The sequence below is a fragment of the Ptychodera flava genome, chromosome 2, assembly GCF_041260155.1.
Source record: "Ptychodera flava strain L36383 chromosome 2, AS_Pfla_20210202, whole genome shotgun sequence".
Lineage (NCBI taxonomy): Eukaryota > Metazoa > Hemichordata > Enteropneusta > Ptychoderidae > Ptychodera > Ptychodera flava.
Window position 1 is genome coordinate 9452162 of NC_091929.1, and position 21542 is coordinate 9473703.

General features: G+C 37.2%; 1 protein-coding gene across 1 annotated transcript; it reads right to left on the reverse strand.

Moving 5' to 3' along the window:
* Positions 1 to 1302: 1302 nt before the first annotated feature.
* LOC139123516 (cytochrome P450 4F4-like) lies at positions 1303 to 16684 on the reverse strand. The gene is made up of 9 exons (XM_070689687.1): positions 16406 to 16684; positions 8553 to 8697; positions 7335 to 7507; positions 6750 to 6871; positions 5955 to 6216; positions 4909 to 5105; positions 3369 to 3502; positions 2458 to 2605; positions 1303 to 1492 (listed from the first exon to the last, which is right to left on the reverse strand). Exons 1-9 carry the CDS (start codon positions 16616 to 16618, stop codon positions 1303 to 1305), a joined length of 1584 nt encoding a protein of 527 aa, XP_070545788.1. The 5' UTR covers positions 16619 to 16684.
* Between the last annotated feature and the right edge of the window lie 4858 nt (positions 16685 to 21542).

The window sequence follows — 21542 nt, forward strand, 5'->3', positions numbered from 1 at the left end:
CAAAATTATATGTCCACTTTATAAAGTTGATGTTGTTGATTGTTGCCTTGTAGCCCTAGTGTCTGATGCAGGATTTGAATATGCTGAGTGTCAAGTGGCAATGAAGTTAGCTGCCTTCTTCTTTTTGTACAGTTTTTTTTTCCATGAGCCATGCCTGTTGGTGAAAACAAAGGGAAAACTAGGCAGAAAAAGAATTCGACAGAGTCTCAATAATGTGGTTGCATTATACCTATTACATAGCTAATAGGTTGAGTGGTAGACAGAATCAAACATGGGAAAACCATTAAAGGAGCCCGGGCAGTACCATGCTGACACTGCCTCCCACATATGACAAGCGGATAAAATGACACTGCTGCTGACCTAGACGATCCAGATGAGGTCCAGCTGCCGAAATGGCAGTCTTGCCTGGAGGACCGTCTCAGTGCAAAAGAGGATGGGACAAGCCTACACTATGACCTCTTGACCCCTGCCACAGGTGGCGCTGTATGAACGTTTGCAGGAGATACAATTCCTTACTTTTGTAACTTCTTATATATGTGTGTATATAATATATATATATATATATAATATATATATATATATATATATATATATATATATATATATATATATATATATATATATTATAGTGGAGAGTATAAAATAAACAAGTTGATTGGTACACACTACAAACCCGGCTGTTTGGTCAGTACGTATTTTAATTAACTTGTGACATAACATTTTGCTCCAAAACTAGAGCTTCTTAAGAGGTACTGTATAAAGAAAATACGAAGATAGTACTGATAAATACATTTTGTTAATTGTAAAAAAAACTGCTTTACAAAACTTTAAACTGCCAAGTCAATCGAAAATGAATTAACTTTTTCGTCCTCGTTGCATTTTTCGTAAAGTTCATAACAAGTCAAATCCATTGTGTTCTGTACAATGCTGTTTCAAAAATGTGCTGTATTGCTATCCACCTTTATGTTACAACCAGAGCCAAGAAATTAGAAAACTGCTCCTGTCTTCCTAAAGACCTCAATACAAAAGAATACTTTTTGCCTTGTATTTATAAAAAAAATTGATGAACGCCGAATTTCTTAAAGGTATTCCTGAACATGACTTTGTCGGTGAGGTGGCATCCATTTCGTTTGTTTACTTTGATTACTAGCAAGTTGCAAATTTAGTTCGAGAACACTCTTATATGAGATGATATTATTATAGTGCATATCTCGACATGACCCTAAAATATCTGTGGATGATATGTTGCAGTTAACGTTATTAGGATGGAGTGATATGGTTCTTCTTAAATGACAAAAGTTCTCATCTCCCTGATATGGTAGCTAGATGACGTTTCTTGACATGAAGGTGTATGCCGTTTTCAGATCTGTAAACAAACGCAAACTTTGGACTCGGAGGCTTAGTCTTGTCGAGTGAGAATTCAAAACTATGTAAAACCAACATGAGGGTTATCTTCATCTCGTTCATGGCAAAGTTTTGACCAACGCAATTCCTGCAGAGAATACAAAAATAAGTTGTATTAATATAACATCATTCTAATAAAATTCAAAAGATGCAATGACTGGGTATCAAAACCGAAAACACAGTGAAACGTTTCACTAGGCATCACTAAAATTCTAAACAGGAAAAAACTTAAGATTGATGTATTAGAAATAGCAGAAACTCATATATATTTGTGCAAGACTTTATGGAGCCAGACAAGTCTAATTTTTATACATCACTCAATCAGATCTTACATAAAAGACATTTTGGTCTTGGGTTCTGGCCGATTGATCACATACCATACCCATATTTTAGTTTTTCAAAATTGTGAGAAGATGATGAATTTAGGAGATCTAATTTACATCCTGCTACTTAAAATTGAGTATTGACGCAATTGGCATAACTCTACAGCCTTTGAAATGATTCGACTTTATTGCCAGTATGTCCACTAGGAGAACACTACCCTAATTCCCTACCACTGAAGGCCTGTGAGAAAAGGAATCTATGGATAGAGGAACCTCATTAGGATAAGGGGCTAGGACACGAATTTAAGGTGCAGTGAGGGGTTGTTTGCTTCTCCCCTGAGAAAGTCGTCATGTCAACATAACAATCACTAGTACTTGCTTTGATCTCATCTCAGTATCAATGTTAGTTAAAAGTTCCGAGGAAATTTCAAAATAGATCCTAAGTTCAATATTGGGGGCGTCTTTAGTGAAACGTGGTTGCCATTTTGTTTGGTTCTCATTGACAGTTACAAGAATCATGTTGCATTACACAAATTCCGACAATGCAGAATTTGTAAAGCTCTATGTACTTGTACATATCGACAGTGATATTGTACGATAAAGTATAGCGATTAACAAATACTGAGAGCATTTTAGGTGATAAATACAACAATCACACAACTTATTCTTAATGTTATTAATCAAAGAAAGACATGGAATTCGAAAGACGTGACGACCTAAATTTACAAACCTTGGACCAGCAGAGAAGGGCACAAAGGCATACGGAGATCTCTCATTGACGTTCTCAGGTAAGAATCTGGATGGATCATAGACATCAGGATTATCCCACACATGAATATTGTGATGAAGGGCATAAAAGTTGGTAGTGACAATCATTCCTATAAGAATTAACCAGTAAATCATATTTGAAAGTCATAGGCAACAAATTTCTTAATGCTGCCATCCATGAACAGAGATGTGACGTTTGACCCAGGGACACTGAAGTCCTTTTGACTTTACATGTCATACGCTGAGACAAATGTCGTATGGTTCAGATAAATATGAACGATACTGTTAGATGCAGGAAAAGGTCAAAGGTCAGCTCTTGTTATCAGTTGGTTCTTGCGCAATGTATATCTACATCATCATTTTAATTGTAACAAACACAATACAGAAATAACGGGCGACGCCCTGACCATTAAGTTTAATTTATGAGCAAAGGCCAATTTTGGTAAAAAAATATTTATAAATGCTGGTAAGACAGCTTCAATATTTGATTTACAGGTCTTGGGGATGACCTTACTCAGATTTAATCAAAATGTGATGAAATATGCGAGATTGAATTTTAAGGCAATTATTGTTGTTTATATCAAGCGTTTTGCCCAGTGTAAGGTATTATAACATTCTAAAATTGTGTGATATTCGTGCAAAACCATATATTACAGCCCTAACAAGGAACTGAATGCCCTATGGCAAAAATTAATTTGCCCAACTAAGGTGCTTTTAGCAGATCTGCATATCGTGGCTTTGTCTCTCATGATCGGCCAAGCTATACATTCATGTCTTTTGTAAGAGAAGGTATTGCATGTGTGACGAAGTACGGCCAAGAATAAGAAAATAAGCAGAGGCAATTGTTGGTATCAAGAAGTTAAAACTACTGGCCTGGTAAGAATGCTCGTCCATCGGGTAGATCGACTCGCTTGGTTATCTTCCTTGATATTGATGGCACTGGCGGAGTAATCCTAAAGCTTTCCTTGATACAAAGAGTTAAATATGGAACACTGTTCAGATCATCCCTGTAGAAGTAATTTGCAAAACTTTATTAATGCTATAACTTCTGGTATTACAAGGCTCATACATCGAATGTCGCATGCTTCATAACCATAGTCATCACTCGACTGAAAGTAGATCGGAACTATTGTCAACTTCACAATTTTGGGATTTAAAAATGTTTAAATTACATGTCTTGCATAGGAAATCCGGTGTTTAGAAAACTATGCATAAAAAATCGATAAACCACATAATAGTGATTTAAAGGGCCAGAAAATGCTAACTTTTGATGATTTTTTTCATTATTTTTATTTCGTTTGTCAATAAAGTTCTTATTCTAACGGTACTCCCACAAGAATGTTAAAACACCCACTATTTAGCTTGTCAACATGCGGTCTATATGTGTAAAATGTACTCTTTTGTTTACATTTGAATTCTTGTCCGGCCCGCAATTCACATGTCAACAATAATAATGTACTTCTACACATTTACAGGCTCAGTTTACAAGCTGAATACTCTGTATATCAACATGCTTTGAGGTGTGGAACAAGAAATTATGGTTGACATTATAAGAAATAACAATAAAAATATCCTCATCATTTAGCATCACTGGTCCTTTAAATTTATCAATCCGCCATTAATTGTATTTTAACGGATTTTCGTCTAACATGAAAATAAAGCATATGATGGCCATTCGCAAATAAACCAAAACATTTGGAGTGAAAACTATGTATGAAAGGCATGTAATAAAAACATTATAGTCCAAACTCAGTCTATTGATTATATACCCTCGAGCCAGGAGGCCATTTGCCCTCCTAACATCGTGCAAATGGTCACCTTCCCTCGGGCAAATAGTCCCTTGTTTTGGCTTCAAGATATAGTACAGCATATGTTAATGCACAAGTACTGTCATTAACGAATTGATAATTTTGATGACTTCCACGTCATCAGAGATCATCAACTTGTCGATTTGACTCGTACAGTTGAATTCAATGCAAAGTGACACCTGATTTTCGTAACCAACCATTTTCCTAAATGCCAATTGTCATTGTCCAAGGGTTGATGTTAAATTTTAAGTCACCATACCACTACGAGAGTCACTCTTCCAACCAAAGTAACAATTATATCCCCCCTTTGAATGTCATAACTGCACAGTGATCTTCCCGTACTAAACTATGATTGAAACAATACCGACGCACTATGACCGAGAAAATTGCCTCCAATTTATCAATAAAACAGCTCGCCGGTCACGAAAATAAGTGAGCAAATAGGCAATGTTATGATTCTTATTCTAGGGGACTTTCAACATTGATATTATCGTAAGTATGTCCGCACTGGGTTTCAGTTGACTCGAAGTAACTTACTTGTAAATCAACAAAGAAGAGTTAACGGTTGAAAGAAAGGAAATCAATGGATATAAGAAAGTACCAACCATTCAATGTCAGTGTTTCCTTTTTTGGCAAAGAAGTTGTCAATTTCATCCTGACATTTCTTTTGGTGTTCTGGGTTTTTAGCAAGGTTGTACAGGCACCATGAAATTGCACTGGCTGTGGTGTCATGTCCTTCAAACATAAATGTATCCACTTCGTCACGGATTTCCTGATCTGTGAGACCTTTGCCATCTTCATCCTGAAGAAAGCAAAATCTTATTAGGTAGGATGTGCCTCAGGGACAGATACTCAGAATCTCAAACTTTTACTGTACCTTTCTGATCGACCTATCATCCTTTAGAGATCATATTGAAGCTCTTTGAGTAAATAAAATTTTTAGCAATACATTTTTGTGCAAATTGGAATTTTTTCCATGAGTTTTACAAGCTGATGGCGACCATTTTGAATTTCAAATATCGGTACATTTTTGGTAATTTGTTTCTCTAGAACCAAACTTTGCACAATGAACCCTGATGTTTATTTTTGATTAAAAGGAAAATGGTTACAACCTCCTTTGAGAGACGTTTGAGAAAACGTTTAAGTCTTTCACTTTCGGGCACGTATACTACCTTGAAACGTACATTTTATCATTTTATAAAATCCTTTATTGGCAAAATCGCTACCTCGATACCTATGAAAACTATCGAGAGGTAAAGGTGAGTGCTGCAGTTGCAGTTTAGTGTGTCGGACTTTTGTCTTATTTCGACTTTCTCAATTCACAATGAATTTCTTGTAGCACTGGGAAAGAAAAACAAATATTAGATACTTTTCGTATAAAAGTTACTGCGAAATTTATAATGAAGAATAAATGAAATTTATTTCAGTACTTCTTAATAATGGTTTTTTGCAGTTCGGAAAGTTCTTTAAAAAAGAAAGGTTTCAGAACAGTAACCTGCATGTAAATTGTATATTTCAATGATTGTGAGCTGTCATACTCTTTGATAATCCCCTGGGATAGTAATACAAGCAATTCTTTTCATAGACAGGGCTAAAAAGGTACAGATTCCCTTCAGTAAACTGTTGTCTACTGAAATGCTGTGTTACTAACCTTGGCCGACAGAAGTATGTCCAGAAAATCAATGTATTTTCGTTTTTGAATCTGTCCACCTTGCTGTTCAATCTCCAAAGCTTTCTTTCGCTTGTCAATCACTGCCATTGATTGGCTATGAAGTGAATGGAGTGCCCTGTAAAAATGTCTCCCATTTGAGGAACATTTGTAGATTATGTCAGCGTGATGAAACAGATTGAAGATCCGTGCTATTGTTAGATTGGCTATGTCATAGACATCCTTGATGTATGGATGAGAATCCCTGTGAGAGAACAAATTGATAAGTGTAACTTCTACAACATAAATTGAAATTATTTCGGTCAAACGACTTATAATACCGGTATAGCAATATCACCGTTGGGATACAAAGCCATGGAGGTAAAGCATTGACTGTGATCTACAGTTTACTTTCCTGTGATATTGATAAAATGTTATAAACATTGGTGTGACTTGCATATTTGTACCAAAAAGATTCAAACATAGACACTACATGCATGCATGCATCCATACACATACATATGTAGTACGTATGTGTATTTGTGCATCCTTGCGTGCATTCGTACATACATATGTACATGTGTGGATACATACATACATACATACATACATACATACATACATACATACATACATACATACATACATACACACATACACACATACACACACACATATATATATATATATATATATATATATATATATATATATATATATATATATATATATATATATATATATACGCATGCACATATAACTAATATGCGTCATGCATGGATAAACAGGTAAACGCACTTTTTAGTCTGACAATTCACATCAAGACTGAATATACACTTCATTAGGCTATCAAGGGTCATCAAACTAATGGGATGAAACATTTCCATTGATCCTTCAGTACACTGGGTCGACCATTTATCCTGAAACGTCAAAAAGAAACTTTTGAGATTGGCTATACTAGTATTTCAGTCAGGCGGTCAACAGCAGTAACAGAGGAAACGAATTCAATTCAGAGGGTTTTGAACTTCAAGCTTGAGAGCTAAACACGCTAGCTATCATGTATATAGCTTGAGGCATTTTGATTGTAAAAGTTTACTCCGCTACAGCTCGCAACTGTACATGCGTGTGGCATATACTGACACGTTCGTTTGGAGTTTGTATTAAGCAGGCCCTAGATGCCTCGTCCCAACTTCGCGTCCGAAATAACAACATTGTCAACTTGCATAACTGTATCATAATATAATGAGATTAAAAACGGTACGCTCTAGTATTTAGTTGCGGAAATAAGACCTTTAGACCAATCATGATTATTTTACCGAAATATGCTTATTTTCATCCAAATACCTTCGCTTGACATTTATAACCTCAGTAAAAAAAACTCACGACTAAGACGTCAGCACATTCTTTGAATATTTTTGCATATGGCTTGAGAATTTCAAAGTGGAATCCCGGTGACAAAAGCTTCCTATTTCTCATCCACTTTGGTCCTTTGCTAAGGAGCAGCCCATCTCCTAGCCAGGGTTTTACAAAGCCATAACTCCATTCATCTTTTGGTTCTGTTGTGAAAAAATCAAGTATTAAGGTATAATGCGAATCCGGGATATTCAGACTTTTACGTTATTACAATACTGAACTCACTATACTTGTGAGGGATCATTGAGAGGCTCTTGAAGTAAGAAATAATCTCACCATCCTAGCTTTTTGACAATCGAAAATTGTATTTTTTCCCCATAGAGATAACAAAGAGGTGGCGGCCATTTTGAATTTCAAGTATTGGTAGATGACAGATTATTTATTTCTCTTGTACAAAGTTTTGCTCAATGATCCCTGATTGTTCTTGATTTTGAAAGAAAATTGTTGAAAATTTTATAAAGCATTTTTCAAGCAAAATTTTATAAGTTCCATATACTGCCTCTATCGGCCTAACGTTTCCTCATAATCTCAGTGGTAAAACCAAACTCTCTTGGGCGTATTGCAATGCTTGCTCATATTCAGTTTTTCAAACAGCAAGTGAAGTGCAAATATTTAAAGTCAACTACCAGTATATTCAAGTGTACATCTGCCATTGCAAGCAATGTTTTGACAGACGTGGACACGTACGTATCCGTTTTTGAGAGATTGATAAGAAACGCCCATACACAACAGAATCATGATAGATGACATTCCCCAAAATATACCTAAAGCAAAAGTACTAAGAAAATGTAGGAATTTATAGATTGGACAAGCGCGATTAAATATTTCCGTTTGAAGGTTTGAACACTGTTAGGTCGGGTTTGGCCAAATATTATAAATATTGTCGCAAATGAAGCACATGCGATGTATATGTATAGCTAAGCGCTTTACAGCAAGGATGTTGTGTATATTAGCATGCAATTATGAATTTCAACTGTATATGTGAGTTGAGCCTTCTGATTAGCGTAGCGTAACTTGCCTACAGGTAATTGTTTCCAACAAGACTCAATTATCCTCAAAAACGAACTTCTTCTGTGCCGCTTTTACAAAACCGATCACGCTATTGCAAAAACTGACGTACTAAAGAAATGCAACATTAGCGATAAATGATCCTTAATACCTTGGTCATGTTTTGCTTAAGATACATACCTGCTGTTGATAACACCGCTTTAACAGTCATGGGATGTGCACATTCATACATTCCAACAAATGGCCCAAACCACAAAGGATACCCAAATTTGTACTCAGCGGTCCATTTAACACTTTTCTGTATACCTTCTTCATTGGGAGTCAACTATCAATGTTATCAAAAGAGAAATTATTGATTAAATCGTAAAAAAATATACGTTTATTTGTTATTCAATTCTATCATATGGAATACGACCTGGTCTGAGAAAGCAGTGGGAAGACGCAGTCGTCTAATACTTATACTGTAGTAGACTATTTTATTAATAAACTAATAATAGACAGTGGCTACATACAGTGAGCATGACCCTGGCTGAGACACAGTGTAATATCGGTTTAAAGACATGTGAAATCAAGTGTCTAAGTTGAAAGTAGGAATGTTACTAATGAGGATACCGCGACATTGACACTATAGGCATTATCGGATAATATTATCTAAGTTATCTAAGTTAGAGGCTAATATTAAAAGGATGGGGAAGAGGCAGATATCCGACATGCAGTTTTATCGGATAATATCCGATAAAATCGATAATATCGTCTAACATCTAAGTTAGAGTCTAATATTAGAAGGATGGGGAAGAGGCAGATGCCCGACATGCTGTTTTATCCGATAATATCCAATAAAATCGATAATATCGTCTAACATCTAAGTAAGAGTCTAACGAGTGGGGAAGTGGCTGATGCCTGGCATGCTATTTTATCTGATATTATCCGATAAAATCGATAATATCGTCTAGCATCTAAGTTAGAGTCTAATATTAGAAGGATTGAGAAGAGGCAGATGCTGACACGTTGTTTTATCGAATATTATCCGATAAAATCGATAATATCATCTAACATCTAAGTTAGAGTCTAATATTAGACGAGGGGAAAGTGGCAGATGCCCGACATGCAGTTTTATCGGATATTATCCGATAAAATCGATAATATCGTCTTACATCTAAGTTAGAGTCTAATATTAGACGAAGGGAAAGTGGCAGATGCCCGACATGCAGTTTTATCGGATATTATCCGATAAAATCGATAATATCGTCTTACATCTAAGTTAGAATCTAATATTAGAAGGATGGGGAAGTGGCAGATGCCCGCATGCTGTTTTATCGGATAATATCGGATAAAATCGATAATAATGTCTAAAATGTAAGTTAGAGTCTAATATTAGAAGCGGTTAGGTGCAAAATTCTAAAAACGTTGTTTAATCGGATAATGTCGATAATATTAATATCCATGTTAGATCACTTAGGTCTCATGTTCCTGAAAGTCTCTAACTTAGACATTTTAGACAATATTATCCGATAATAAAGAAAAAGTCTATGTCGCGCCTTCATGTTTCTAATTTAGTAAGGCGAGGTTTCCCTCAAATAAAGCACTTTCCAGGGGGAAAGGGTCTAGGAGTCACGAAAACGGAACATTATTGGACAGTAAGACAATGTACTAATTGTGATGGGATACAAGAATATATTCGATATGATGACATATTTCTCTTCTTCAACTGAGGACTTTGGTATCCACAAGCCCATTCAAAATCTGAGGGATCACTACAAAGTGTGTTTTCTTCTTTCAGGACTGTCGTCCACCCATCAGCTTACTTGGCTATAGTCCAGTCAAAATATGAAATGACCCACCACAAATTGCAACAGAATTTATTTTTTCACTACTCACCTAAGAAAAACCCATAGAAAAAACATATCAAAAGTCTTCCAAAATCCAAGGAGTGGAAAGGGCCTAATTTGCATAAATCCAAAATGGCCGCCCCAGTATTATAGGTTCAATGCTTTTGGCCACTTACTGCCCAATATTGGTCCGATTTTGGTAAATTTTTTTTTATTTCCATGTGCCTTGTACATTTTCATCATATTTTAGACATGTTTGACAAAAATTCCATTGTTTTATTTACAAAAAAGGAACATAATTGTAAAACAATGGTATTCTCACACACTATGTCTTCTAATCAATACTTGTTTCATGATTTCATAAGGTGCAAATGTCTGTAATGTTAAATAAATAAATAAATAAATCAGTAAATAAGTAAATAAATAAATACACAAGGAGTGGAACAATGCCAAATTTGCATAAATCCAAAATGGCCGTCCCCGGTATTATGGAATCAACACTTATGACCACATATGCGCAATATCAGTCCGATTTGGACATATTTTTTTACTTTCTTATAAATTGTACATTCTCTTCGAATTTCCAACATTTTAGGGGATTTCCAATTGTAGTTATTAATAACATAGGCACACAAGTCTGAATTTCAGGGTAAAACAATGGTACACAAACACACTTCACTTTCCAATCAATACTGGTCTAATTTTGCAAGATGCTAACATATATGGTGTGAAATATATTGAAAGCAATCTCAGTATAACTTATACAGAATATGTATCCATTTTGTTTTTGGCTGCTAATTTGCCAATAACCTATTGCCTATTTCACATTAAAAGCCACCGGCTGAACTTACGCTTTTTTTAGAACATTCGTTCTATAAAAAGTTGGCGGTTTATTCATATCAAACACAGTCAACCTGGTTTGAAGTCTAGTTATATCTAGTGTGTTGATATTGTGTTACCAGGGTACACTGGTTGTCACCATAGTTGTGAAACTCAACATGAGGTTCAATACTAGCTGGTAATTGTAAAATTACCAGTTTCCCAAATGCTGTTTATTTTACCCAAATTGTAGATAAACAGCCGCGCCTGAATTGACAAAGTGTGCCAGCGCGGGAGAGCTGAGCAAAGGGAGAGGGGGTTTAAAGTCTCCTAAAAGGTGTACAGATCACATGGGAATTAAATAGTATAGGTAGTAAAGGGAAAGCAACTCCACACATCGTTCATATTTGGGTGTTTGCGTTTTGTGAATGATATTGTGTATAATATAAGTGTATATCATGTTTGGCTGTTTTATGTAAAATGTTGCTTAGCCATGGCGAGACGTACCCGTAATTCACGTGTCTTGTGTTAATCCGCACTGGGGCGGAAAGATTGCTGTGACACTACTATCCTTTGGCGCTACGTTTCGACATAGAGAAACATAGATAGTTTGGCAACGGGTATTGTTTAAGGGTGAAGCGGTTACGTAACCCATCCATGTTCGCCTCGCCTCAGGCTGCTCCCGCCTCTCTTTTCCGAAGAGTGCCGACCATGAATCCTTCAGTAATTTTCGGATTTTCGCCAATTGTTAAGTGAAAGTATGTTCGGCAAAGTTTGTGTTGTTGTTGTCGTGTGGTGCTTGGCAGAATTGACGTGCTGGCGAAAACGGGAGTGTTTTTAGCTTCAGAAAAGTGAGTTTACTGTTTTAAAAATTCCTCTCATATTTTTATGAATATATAATGAGTGTGTTTGAACCAAATTTGAAAGTCTTTTATCGATACTGTCTGGTTTTACTCAATGGTTTACGGTCAGTCATACCCTCTTTTACACGTGCGTCAAGGAAGGACATGTTTATGAAACTGCTGGCGTGTTATGTTTTGATTGGCGTGAAGCAGTGTTTCTGGCCCGAGAGCTCACAAAGTAACTATGGTTGCTACGCGACTGGCAGTACGATGCCACCTCGTCGTATTTTTCGCATAATCTCGTGTAATTATCAACCACAAACAAAGCCTCCGAAAAGTTTAACACCTTTGAAGCTCATTTTAATATGAAAAGCCAATAGTCTACCGAGACGACCATGGAACAAAAGGCATGCAAGCGTTGCGACTCTGTCTATGTTTCTCTGTGGTTTCGAAAACAGAGTTTTCTTCATCAGCCACTTAAAATTCATTTTTGATTGGTGAGCACAATTGATTGATTGTTAGATTTTTTAATTTGGTATTATGTTGTTCCACTTACGTTTGTTGTTCACAAGTAGGGCAGCTAGAATGTCTAGTTTGATCTCGTTGTGTTTGTGTAGGTTCGTGTGACCCTGAGTTTAAGCTATTGTAGTTTTTGTGAAGTCTGGTGCTTATAAGTGTGTCACCTATATTTCTATTCCTTCTAATAAATATATGCGATTATATGTTGGTTTTGGAACAATTTTTTAGTGTTTCGTCTTTTTCAAGTTCACTCCAGTTTTCTGTCAGGCTTGCTTGATTTTTGTCGTTTCTATGAACGGGCTATATGTTGGTATTGTTGGTGGCATTATTTCTTTGTTGTTGTTGATCAAGCAGTCTTTTCCTGCTTTTATGATCTGTCTCTCTGATAATGCTTTCTATTTCATTTTTTTGTACTGTCGGTCTTGTATTTTTTCACTATATTGTGTAATTTGTGTAAATCGATTTCGTTCTTACATGTTCTGATGTATTGTAATGATTCACCTTTGATCAGACCTTTGAATGTTGCTGCCGGATGGCATAGGTTTCTTTGTAAAATTGAAATGTATCTGTTGGCTTTGTGTGTGTGTTGATGTCGAGAATATTCTCTTTGTTGTATCGACGACCTTTGTAGATAGGTCTAAATATGTGATTTCTTGAGAGGAGCTTTCAAACGAAAAATTGAAAGTAGGATGCATTTTGTTGATGTTTGATATGAATTCATTGAGTTCGTGTTGTGTTCTGATGAAAATCAGAAAAACATCGTCCCTGAACCTCAGCCAGGTCGATATTTGTTGTTTGTGTTTCTGTCTCATGAAATGTAATATCTGCTATTTCTGGAGAAGACGGGGACCCCATCGAGCATCCCCATATTTACCAGTAGAATTCATCGTTGAATTCGAATGTGTTGTTTTTTTAAGATTACTTCTAGCAGAGCTATCATGTGTTTCGTTGGTGGTTGCTTGATTATGTAACTGTTTGATGATCTTTCCTGATTTAATGCTCTGCCGATTGATTCAATTACCTCATCATGTGGTGTATTTGTGTACATGGAAATTACATCCAGTGTTACTAGTGTCGCTTTGGCCGGAACTTTGATTGTCTCAATTTTCCGTATAAAGTGTGTTGTCTTTGATGTACGATTTGTTTGAGAAAATGGTCAATGAATTGTGATATGTGAAATGTTGGACTGGATCATCCACTTATGATCGGCCGTACTACGAACATAGCTCCTGGTGGCGGCACTTTGTGTATTTTTGGTAGAAGGTACCAAAGTGGCGTTCTTATTTTTCTATCGACTGGATTCAAATATTCATATGTGTGATGGTCAATGTGTTTTTCATTGTACATTTCTGTTATGAGATTGTGTACCGGTATGTCTTCTATTGTATTTTTTGTGTCATCTGTTGCCAATTTTGTGTAGTATTGTTGATCGTTAAGTTGACATTCTCTTATGTAATCATCAGTGTTTAAAATTGCTGTCCCCCGTCCTTTATCAAACGGTTTGATGGTTATCTTCTTGTTTTTTGATAGCGTTTTGAACACTATTTGTTCTGCACGTGTCATGTTGTTGTTTTTGGTATTTCGAATAGGTGTGTTAACAATAGCCAACTTTGTTGCTTCCAATAATTTTCTAGTTTTGTGTTCTCGGTTGTATGTGGGATCCATTTCGAGTTCATTTTGACTGGGTGTTGTACGGTCTGTGTCTCATGATATATCGGAGTCTCATTTTCGGAATGTATATTTTATGTCCCCTAACAGGTGGATTCTGTTAGGACGATTTGTTGTGGGAATGAATTTTAAGCCTTTGCTAAGTACGTTGATTTCAATGTTGGTGAGTTTGTGTGTTGATAGGTTCTTAATGAATCTGAGTTGTTTGATGCAGTGCTCAATTTTGTTCTATTATGACTTTTCGTTATTTTGTCATTCTATGATTCTTGTTTATGTATTTCCTTTTTTCATCTTTGAACTTGGTCATACTAAGACACAATACAAAGCTCTCTCCGGCCATTCTGTCTCTCTCTAATCCGAACCTATCTCCAAGTGTGTACCCAAGAAAATTCTGTTTTCGAAACGTAGCGCCAAAGTATCGTAGTGTCACAGCAATCTCTCCGCTCCAGTGCGGATAAACACAATACACGTAGATTACGGGTACGTCTCGCCATGGCTGAGCAACATTTTACACAAAACAGCCAAACATGATATACACTTATATTATACACAATATCACACACAAAACACAAACAACCCAAGTGGAGTTGCTTTCCCTTTACTAGCAAAGACGAACAACAACTGATGAATAATTTTGTCTTTCTTGTCTTTCTTTGTTTCTTATTTATTTATTTATTTATTTATTTATTTATTTATTTATTTATTTATTTATTTATTTATTTATTTATTTATTTATTTATTTATTTATCTATTTATTTATTTATTTATTTATTTATTTATTTATTTATTTATTTATTTATTTATTTATTTATGTATCTATTTATTTATGTATCTATCTATTTATGTATCTATTTATTTATTTATCTATTTATTTATTATTTCACATTACAGACATTTGTATCATATAAATAAAACAAGGATTGATTACAAGACATAGTGTGTGAGAATACTATCGTTTTACAGTAAAATTCGGACTCATGTTCCTGTTTTGTAAATAATAACGATGGAATTATTGTAAAAATGTCTAAAATATGAAGGGAATGTACAAGGTATATGGAAATAATTTTTTTTTATTAAAATCGGACAAATATCGGGCAGTAAGTGGCCAAAACGCTTGAAACTATAATACGGGGTGGCCATTTTGGATTTATGCAAATTAGGCGGTTTTCCATCCTCGGATTTTGGAAGACTTTTGATATGTTTTTATATGGGTCTTTTTGAGATGAATGGTGAATAAATAAATTCTGTTTCAATTTGTGGTGGGTTACCCCCTTTTTTGGCCTAAAATGACTAGACTACTAGGCAGCTGTATGGTCTCCTTAACCAACCACTTAAGTGTGCCAATGCATTTTGCGAAAAGCTACAAATCCCGAAAACCAACCACAGCCATCGTTTCAAATTTTCTTGGCAAACGGGTATTGTGTGTTGCATCGTTCATGCCAGTGAACAAAATGGCCGGCCGGCACCACACAAATGAGTTTTGAGGCATTCTCCCGAGCCATAGCTTTACTTTAGGAGCTATTTTGTGAGCTTACCTAAGGTTTTATCATTTTTGCGCAGAGAGCATATCATTTTTACATTTTACAGTGCCTTCAAACCTTTCATCCCTATCACTGTGAGAGGTGATTGTATGTGGTCGGTCATTACCTTCTGCTAAATTACAATCTATGTCTGCAGCAAGCATCTCTCAAGGAAGGCTCAAGAAGGTATGTCCTTTCATAACGATAGAATCTCGTTGTATTATGCAACACGACAAGGTGATAACCCTTTGGGTTACATAAGCTTAATCATGGTTGAACAATAGAAAACCGGTCCCGGTGAGTCCAGGGGTCGATGTACTGGAGGCCGCACTACTGGGGAATATATGTTGAAATGGACTCTCCCTTTCTTACTTATTGCACTTTATTAGTTGCACAGGCAATGAAATGAACTTTGTTGAGTTTTGTTTTTGCGTCATATTGCAGATTACGAAAATTCTTTATCAAGGAATAGGCTGAACCACTCAATCCAGATTGTCCGCTAAGCCTTAGGAGCCTTCACCATAGTACGGGGAGGGCCGGGGGGCAGTGGAAATCGGGGGAAAGGGTGGGTTACAAATTGGTTATAACGATGGTTTATACTGTATGAAGTCAGGGAAACGATAATTGATCCCGACTCTAGCATATTATGAGTAAAGACTTGCTTTCTGTGCCACTGTGACGCTTCTGGTCTCAAACAATTGGTAAATAGCCTACAGTCTAAAAAAAGCAACAAAGTCGGAAATCATTATGATGAGATTGTAGACACATAACGTTGTACAACCTTCTCTGTTTACAATCTCGTGATGACAGAAATTCAAAAAAGTGATGACAATTACCCTGTCGAGATGCCCTAACAACCAATGCTTGGGAGCTCCTGGGAAATCCGCGAGACATGTTTCGAAAAATCGTCGCCTTGACAACAGAAATTTTGAATAACGAAGAGCAGAAGAAAGGCTCGTTAAGGATACTGCGACTACCAGCACAGTAATTAACGTTGCAGTGTCTAGTCGTTTGACATAATCGACAACAAAATCCACGACAACAGCCATAGCAAAGATATGAGATGCCGAACGCAACGCGGTTAACCTTAAACTGGACCATTTTCATGCAAATATTATGACCTATGTAAATAAGATGACCCAGGCCGTACATGTATTTACATTGTGGATAAGGGCATGTAAAGAAAATTCTTTGTTTGCCGTCCTTGGATTTTTGAAACAACTACTAGCCAGCCTGCAAAAATAAAAAGGAGAAAAAAAACACAACATTGATAAATCGCATATATATTTTATGTCGAAAAAGTGGTGCAATTTTTTGTTACTCCAACATCTTACAAGTGAGCTCCCACAACTGGTAGATCAGAAAAGATTTGTGAAAATTTGAGTCTGAATGTTTATCCTCGAGGCGTATTCTACATCAATATCATAATTTACACAACATGTTTTTGTCAGTGTTCATAATGTACTTTTAATTAATTAGTTGTGTTTGCTTGTTACAGTCACATTTTATGTGCCATCAATGAAAGGTGTCAATAATATTGGTGTAAGAAGCTAAGAAGGTCTTGAAGGGTTGTGTTGCCTCCTTAATAGGAAAAGAAAGAAATCGTTTACTGTTGAGTAGTTTGAACACAGGTCGTATGTATTTTCTTGCAGTTCATATCAATAAATTGGCAAAATTCACAATAACCGTATTGCATTTTAAGTGCGTGTCAAGTATCAGGGTTTTCTCTCGACTGCGCAAATGCGCTATAGATCATTTCGCGCCATCGTCTGCCTTGAAATATTTACTGACAGTGCAGAAATCGTGCACAAAACACAGCAAGCACAGATGTCCACATATATAAGGGTAAACCAAGTGCAGTAAAGTGACTTGTGACTTTGCTGTTGTTTCTAATAATTATATTCCCTCGGAAAAGACAAAATGTCGCCCGTCATTAAGCTTTAGTGAGGTGTGCATGGCGAGGAGTTTACTAGACTCTCTCACAGCCCCTCGCCTGCTTCACCTCTGACTATAATACCGCCCTCAGAGGGTGAGCCGAGCGAAGCTCGCTCAGCGAGCCGGCGAAGCCGGCGAGGTGTTCCGCTAAGCTACAACCCGGCTGGCTCGTGAGCCTTGCTTGCTAGAAAGACCGTTGAGGGCGCACACCATATGTTCGAGGATAGAGCTGCGTAGCGGACGAGGGCTGTGAGAGAGGCGAGGAGTTTACACGACACGAAAGAAATAGTCAACGACGTAGTTGCAGATCAGTCTACATGGACACAAGTGAAATGTTATGTTCATGTTTTGATAGCGGTAAAGTTTGACAGCCGAACTTTAACAACTGAATCAAGGATGGAATTATAGAAAATTCCATCATTGTGTAGGCAGTGACGTGACGATTCAGTGCAGGGACGCTTGATCTCGATCGAAAAGAAAAGCAATCGTTTGATCACCGCATATTTTCATAAATTTAACCTCCGAATTCTGATAAAATTGTGTTGAGGGGAACCAATACGTTAATTTCTGAGCCGGGAATCCTGTTGGTGAATATACCTCAGAAAATCGAGCAGTCGAGCACATCACAAGCTGACAAATACCATGATGTCGATGTTAGTACACGTGCTGCATGCGACATGACGCAAGAGACAGGGTGATGATCGTAACAATATCGGGGAAGCGCTTCCTGGGAAGGAAAAACCAACAACGACAGTGACTGCCCCCTAAGATGTCAAGTCTGCCCCCTAATTTTGGTGAATGGGGCACTAGGAGACCCTTTTAATGAACATGCAGAAAAGACACTGAGTATGTCTTGCTTTTGTTGAACATTAGTCTCGATCTTTTTTATTTGTAAATGAGTTAAGAGGTCGAAAAGTAGCGGTATTAGAAAACACTTTGACAGAAATGTCGTCCCTTCCCCAGTCTGAAATAACTTCAGAACTTACTTAGAACACACAAAGATGCAACTAAACATCTACAAAATGTCTTCGGTTTGCTCAGTGTAGAACACCAGAAGTACATTTCTCTGTTGCTGGTTCGAAACTGCACCATTGAGTTTGCAATATTGCAAGCTTAAATCTATAGTTGCCTCGAGAGGGTTATGTAGCGGTCAGCATTATAATCAACAGTTGTCCTCTACTCAATGTTATCACTAGAAACATTTTGTTGATTGTGTAGAATTAAGTGTACAAAGGGATCACACACATAGATAGAATAATTGTTATATATATATATATATATATATATATATATATATATATATATATATTATATAAGAAGTTACAAAAGTAAGGAATTTTATCTCCTGCAAACGTTCATACAGCGCCACCTGTGGCAGGGGTCAAGAGGTCATCGTGTAGTCTTGTCCCATCTCTTTTGCCCTGAGACAGTCCTCCAGGCAAGACTCTCATTTCGGCAGCTGGACCTCATCTGAACTTTAACAATGGTAACGGTATTTATATATTTATAGATCAATATGAAGCTGTGTTATTGTACATAAGATTTCAAAGTTATAGTAATGGCTCATCTATCTTGCTATGTCTTGCACATAGATATTTACAAAGGCAAGCCTTCCAATAACCAATCAGAGGTTTCAGATGTTTGGAATCTACTTGCTAGTTGAAGACCCAGATTTAGTACAGCAACTGTGCGGCGTGCATGGTACAGAGTCAAATATTGTAAGCCAGCTTCCCCTTTCAAGTAGAGTCAATTTATCGGGAAATCAGCTGTGTTTTCTGGTTGGCAGTGTGACAATTTTTAACCTTCCTTTATCAATATCAGTGCATTACTGCTACTTTAAAAACAGGCTCTTCAGCAATCATCCAGAGGTTCTAGACGTATAAAGTCTATTTGCCTAAGTGGCCGTTGGGTACAATCAGTTAAGTTGTGAAACGATTATATATATTGGTCATCAGTCCAAGGCCAAGTTTAGCAAAGTAACTGTTCGCAGGTGGCTGCAGTAAGTTGTGCCGTTCTGGCTTATTATCTGATGTCCCTAAAAATGTTCAAGCGACAACATATAAGGAGAAAGTATGCTTTGTAGGGTGGGGAGGAAGCTGGTTAGAAATATGTTTATAAAGTACAGGAGGTTTTTAGGTTCACACTATGCGCTTCCTCCAGACTAGCAGATTCCATTTCACATTGCTAACAATGGTGGTGGTGGTGGCGCTATTCTTGTTTCTGATGCAAAGGGCACTCTAGCTGGGGCTAATCAGTTCACGGGCAATGCTAACTCGTACATTGAATTCCCAAACAACGGTGCGTACTACACAAAATACTCTATACACATGCTAATGTACACCTACCCTCAAGGAACGTTAGGGCAAACTTTCAGCTTTAAACGAGACGGTCATGGAGTCCACATGCAGGATGGTAATAAAGAACACTTCGCGCATTTCCCTGTACGAAACACTCTAGCAGATATTATTACACCTCACTCATTCAGCGTGCACTACCATTGGTTAAACACGACTCACGTGATATGTAAAAGAAGGTGGTGATGCCCTCTGCGAAGTTGATGATGCCCTTTGCATTTGATATTACATGGATGACGTCATTTTACTTAATGCGCATCCTTTCTGAGCATAACAAATGTCGTTCGCTTGTACTTGCAGTCGGCAACTATGGCTGCGAACGTCATGCAGAACTGTCGGCGGCACAGTTAAACGATATTTTGATGCAAGTAAACAGCAAACGAACGAAAATGGCAACAAGGAACGCAATTTCTGTGTTCAGCGACTATGCGAGCAACAAATGTGGATACGCCACCGAGGAGATCGGCAAACTTTCAGCGGCAACCCTCGGCACTGACAACATTTACGCTGAGGTCCGGACTCAGAAAGGCCAGCTGTACTCGAAGATGTTTTTATGTTTTTGTGTCTTTGCATGTTTGCTTGTTCGGTGTAATATAAATAATAACACTGAGAGCGAGGGCAATATCACTATTTCCCTGTAAGAAACACTCTAGCAGAAATTATTACACCTCACTCATTCAGCGCGCACTGCCATCGGTTAAAACACGACTCACGTGATATGTAAAAGAAGGCGATGATGCCCGAAATATTGACGATGCCTCGCCTACGGCTCGGGCATCATCAATATTTCGATCATGACCACATCCCTTGGGTAGGCAATAAATCGTTATATTGCCCTCGCTCTCATTTGTTATTATTTAACTGAACACCTGTATATACCAGACGCTTTGGAGGAGAACAAGTGGAATTTCATCGGAGCCAGTTACAACAACATTACCGGGCATGCCAAGTTGCGGGTAATGGATCATATGAAAGAATCGACAGATATTGGTGGATTTGAGCTGACAACCAATTATGAAGTCAGGATGGGTCTGCATATCGGTGACACTAGATATTTGGGAGCCATTATATCGTGAATGCAGGTGTGCAACAGAGAATTGTCGCAATCGGAAATCTTGAAGGCGGAATCAGATGCAAGATAGGTATATCCATGTTGTGTTTAGGTAGCTAAATACCTTTTAGACACTTTCAGATTTTTATTTTTTTCTCAATTGAACACGTCCCAAACGCCAATAAACTTTACATTTTCTGAAAGCCCTGATATAGAGCTATCCGACCAAGCACAATACACGGTCATTATTTTGCATAAGAGTCACGTGACAGCGTTTTGCTGAAGCTTCCAAAAACCGGTTTTTCCCGCCTTATGCAAACACGCTGCAAGATTTCCGGTTAGAATTTCTTCATTGACAAGCCTTGACAATATCCTTCAAAACCGTGTCTGCGATTTTTTCCCGGAGGCTCCATTTAAATTATATGGCGTGATAATTAAAATTCCTTGAAAAGCACCTTCATCTAACACCTTTAAGAGCGCATTAAAAAAAACAAAGGCATATAAAGAAAATCCCAGACACGGTTTTGAAGGATATTGTCAAGGCTTGTCAATGAAGAAATTCCAACCGGAAATCTTGCAGCGTGTTTGCATAAGGCGGGAAAAATCGGTTTTTGGAAGGTTCAGCAAAACGCT

Excerpts from the sequence above, each read along its gene's own strand:
- LOC139123516 (XM_070689687.1), bottom strand. The coding sequence starts at position 16,618 with ATGGCTGTTGTCGTGGATTTTGTTGTCGATTATGTCAAACGACTAGAC. Across the intron at positions 8,698-16,405 it reads TGTTAGGGCATCTCGACAGG|TTGACTCCCAATGAAGAAGG; the intron begins GTAATTGTCATC and ends TAACATTGATAG. Across the intron at positions 1,493-2,457 it reads CCCTTCTCTGCTGGTCCAAG|GAATTGCGTTGGTCAAAACT; the intron begins GTTTGTAAATTT and ends TATTCTCTGCAG.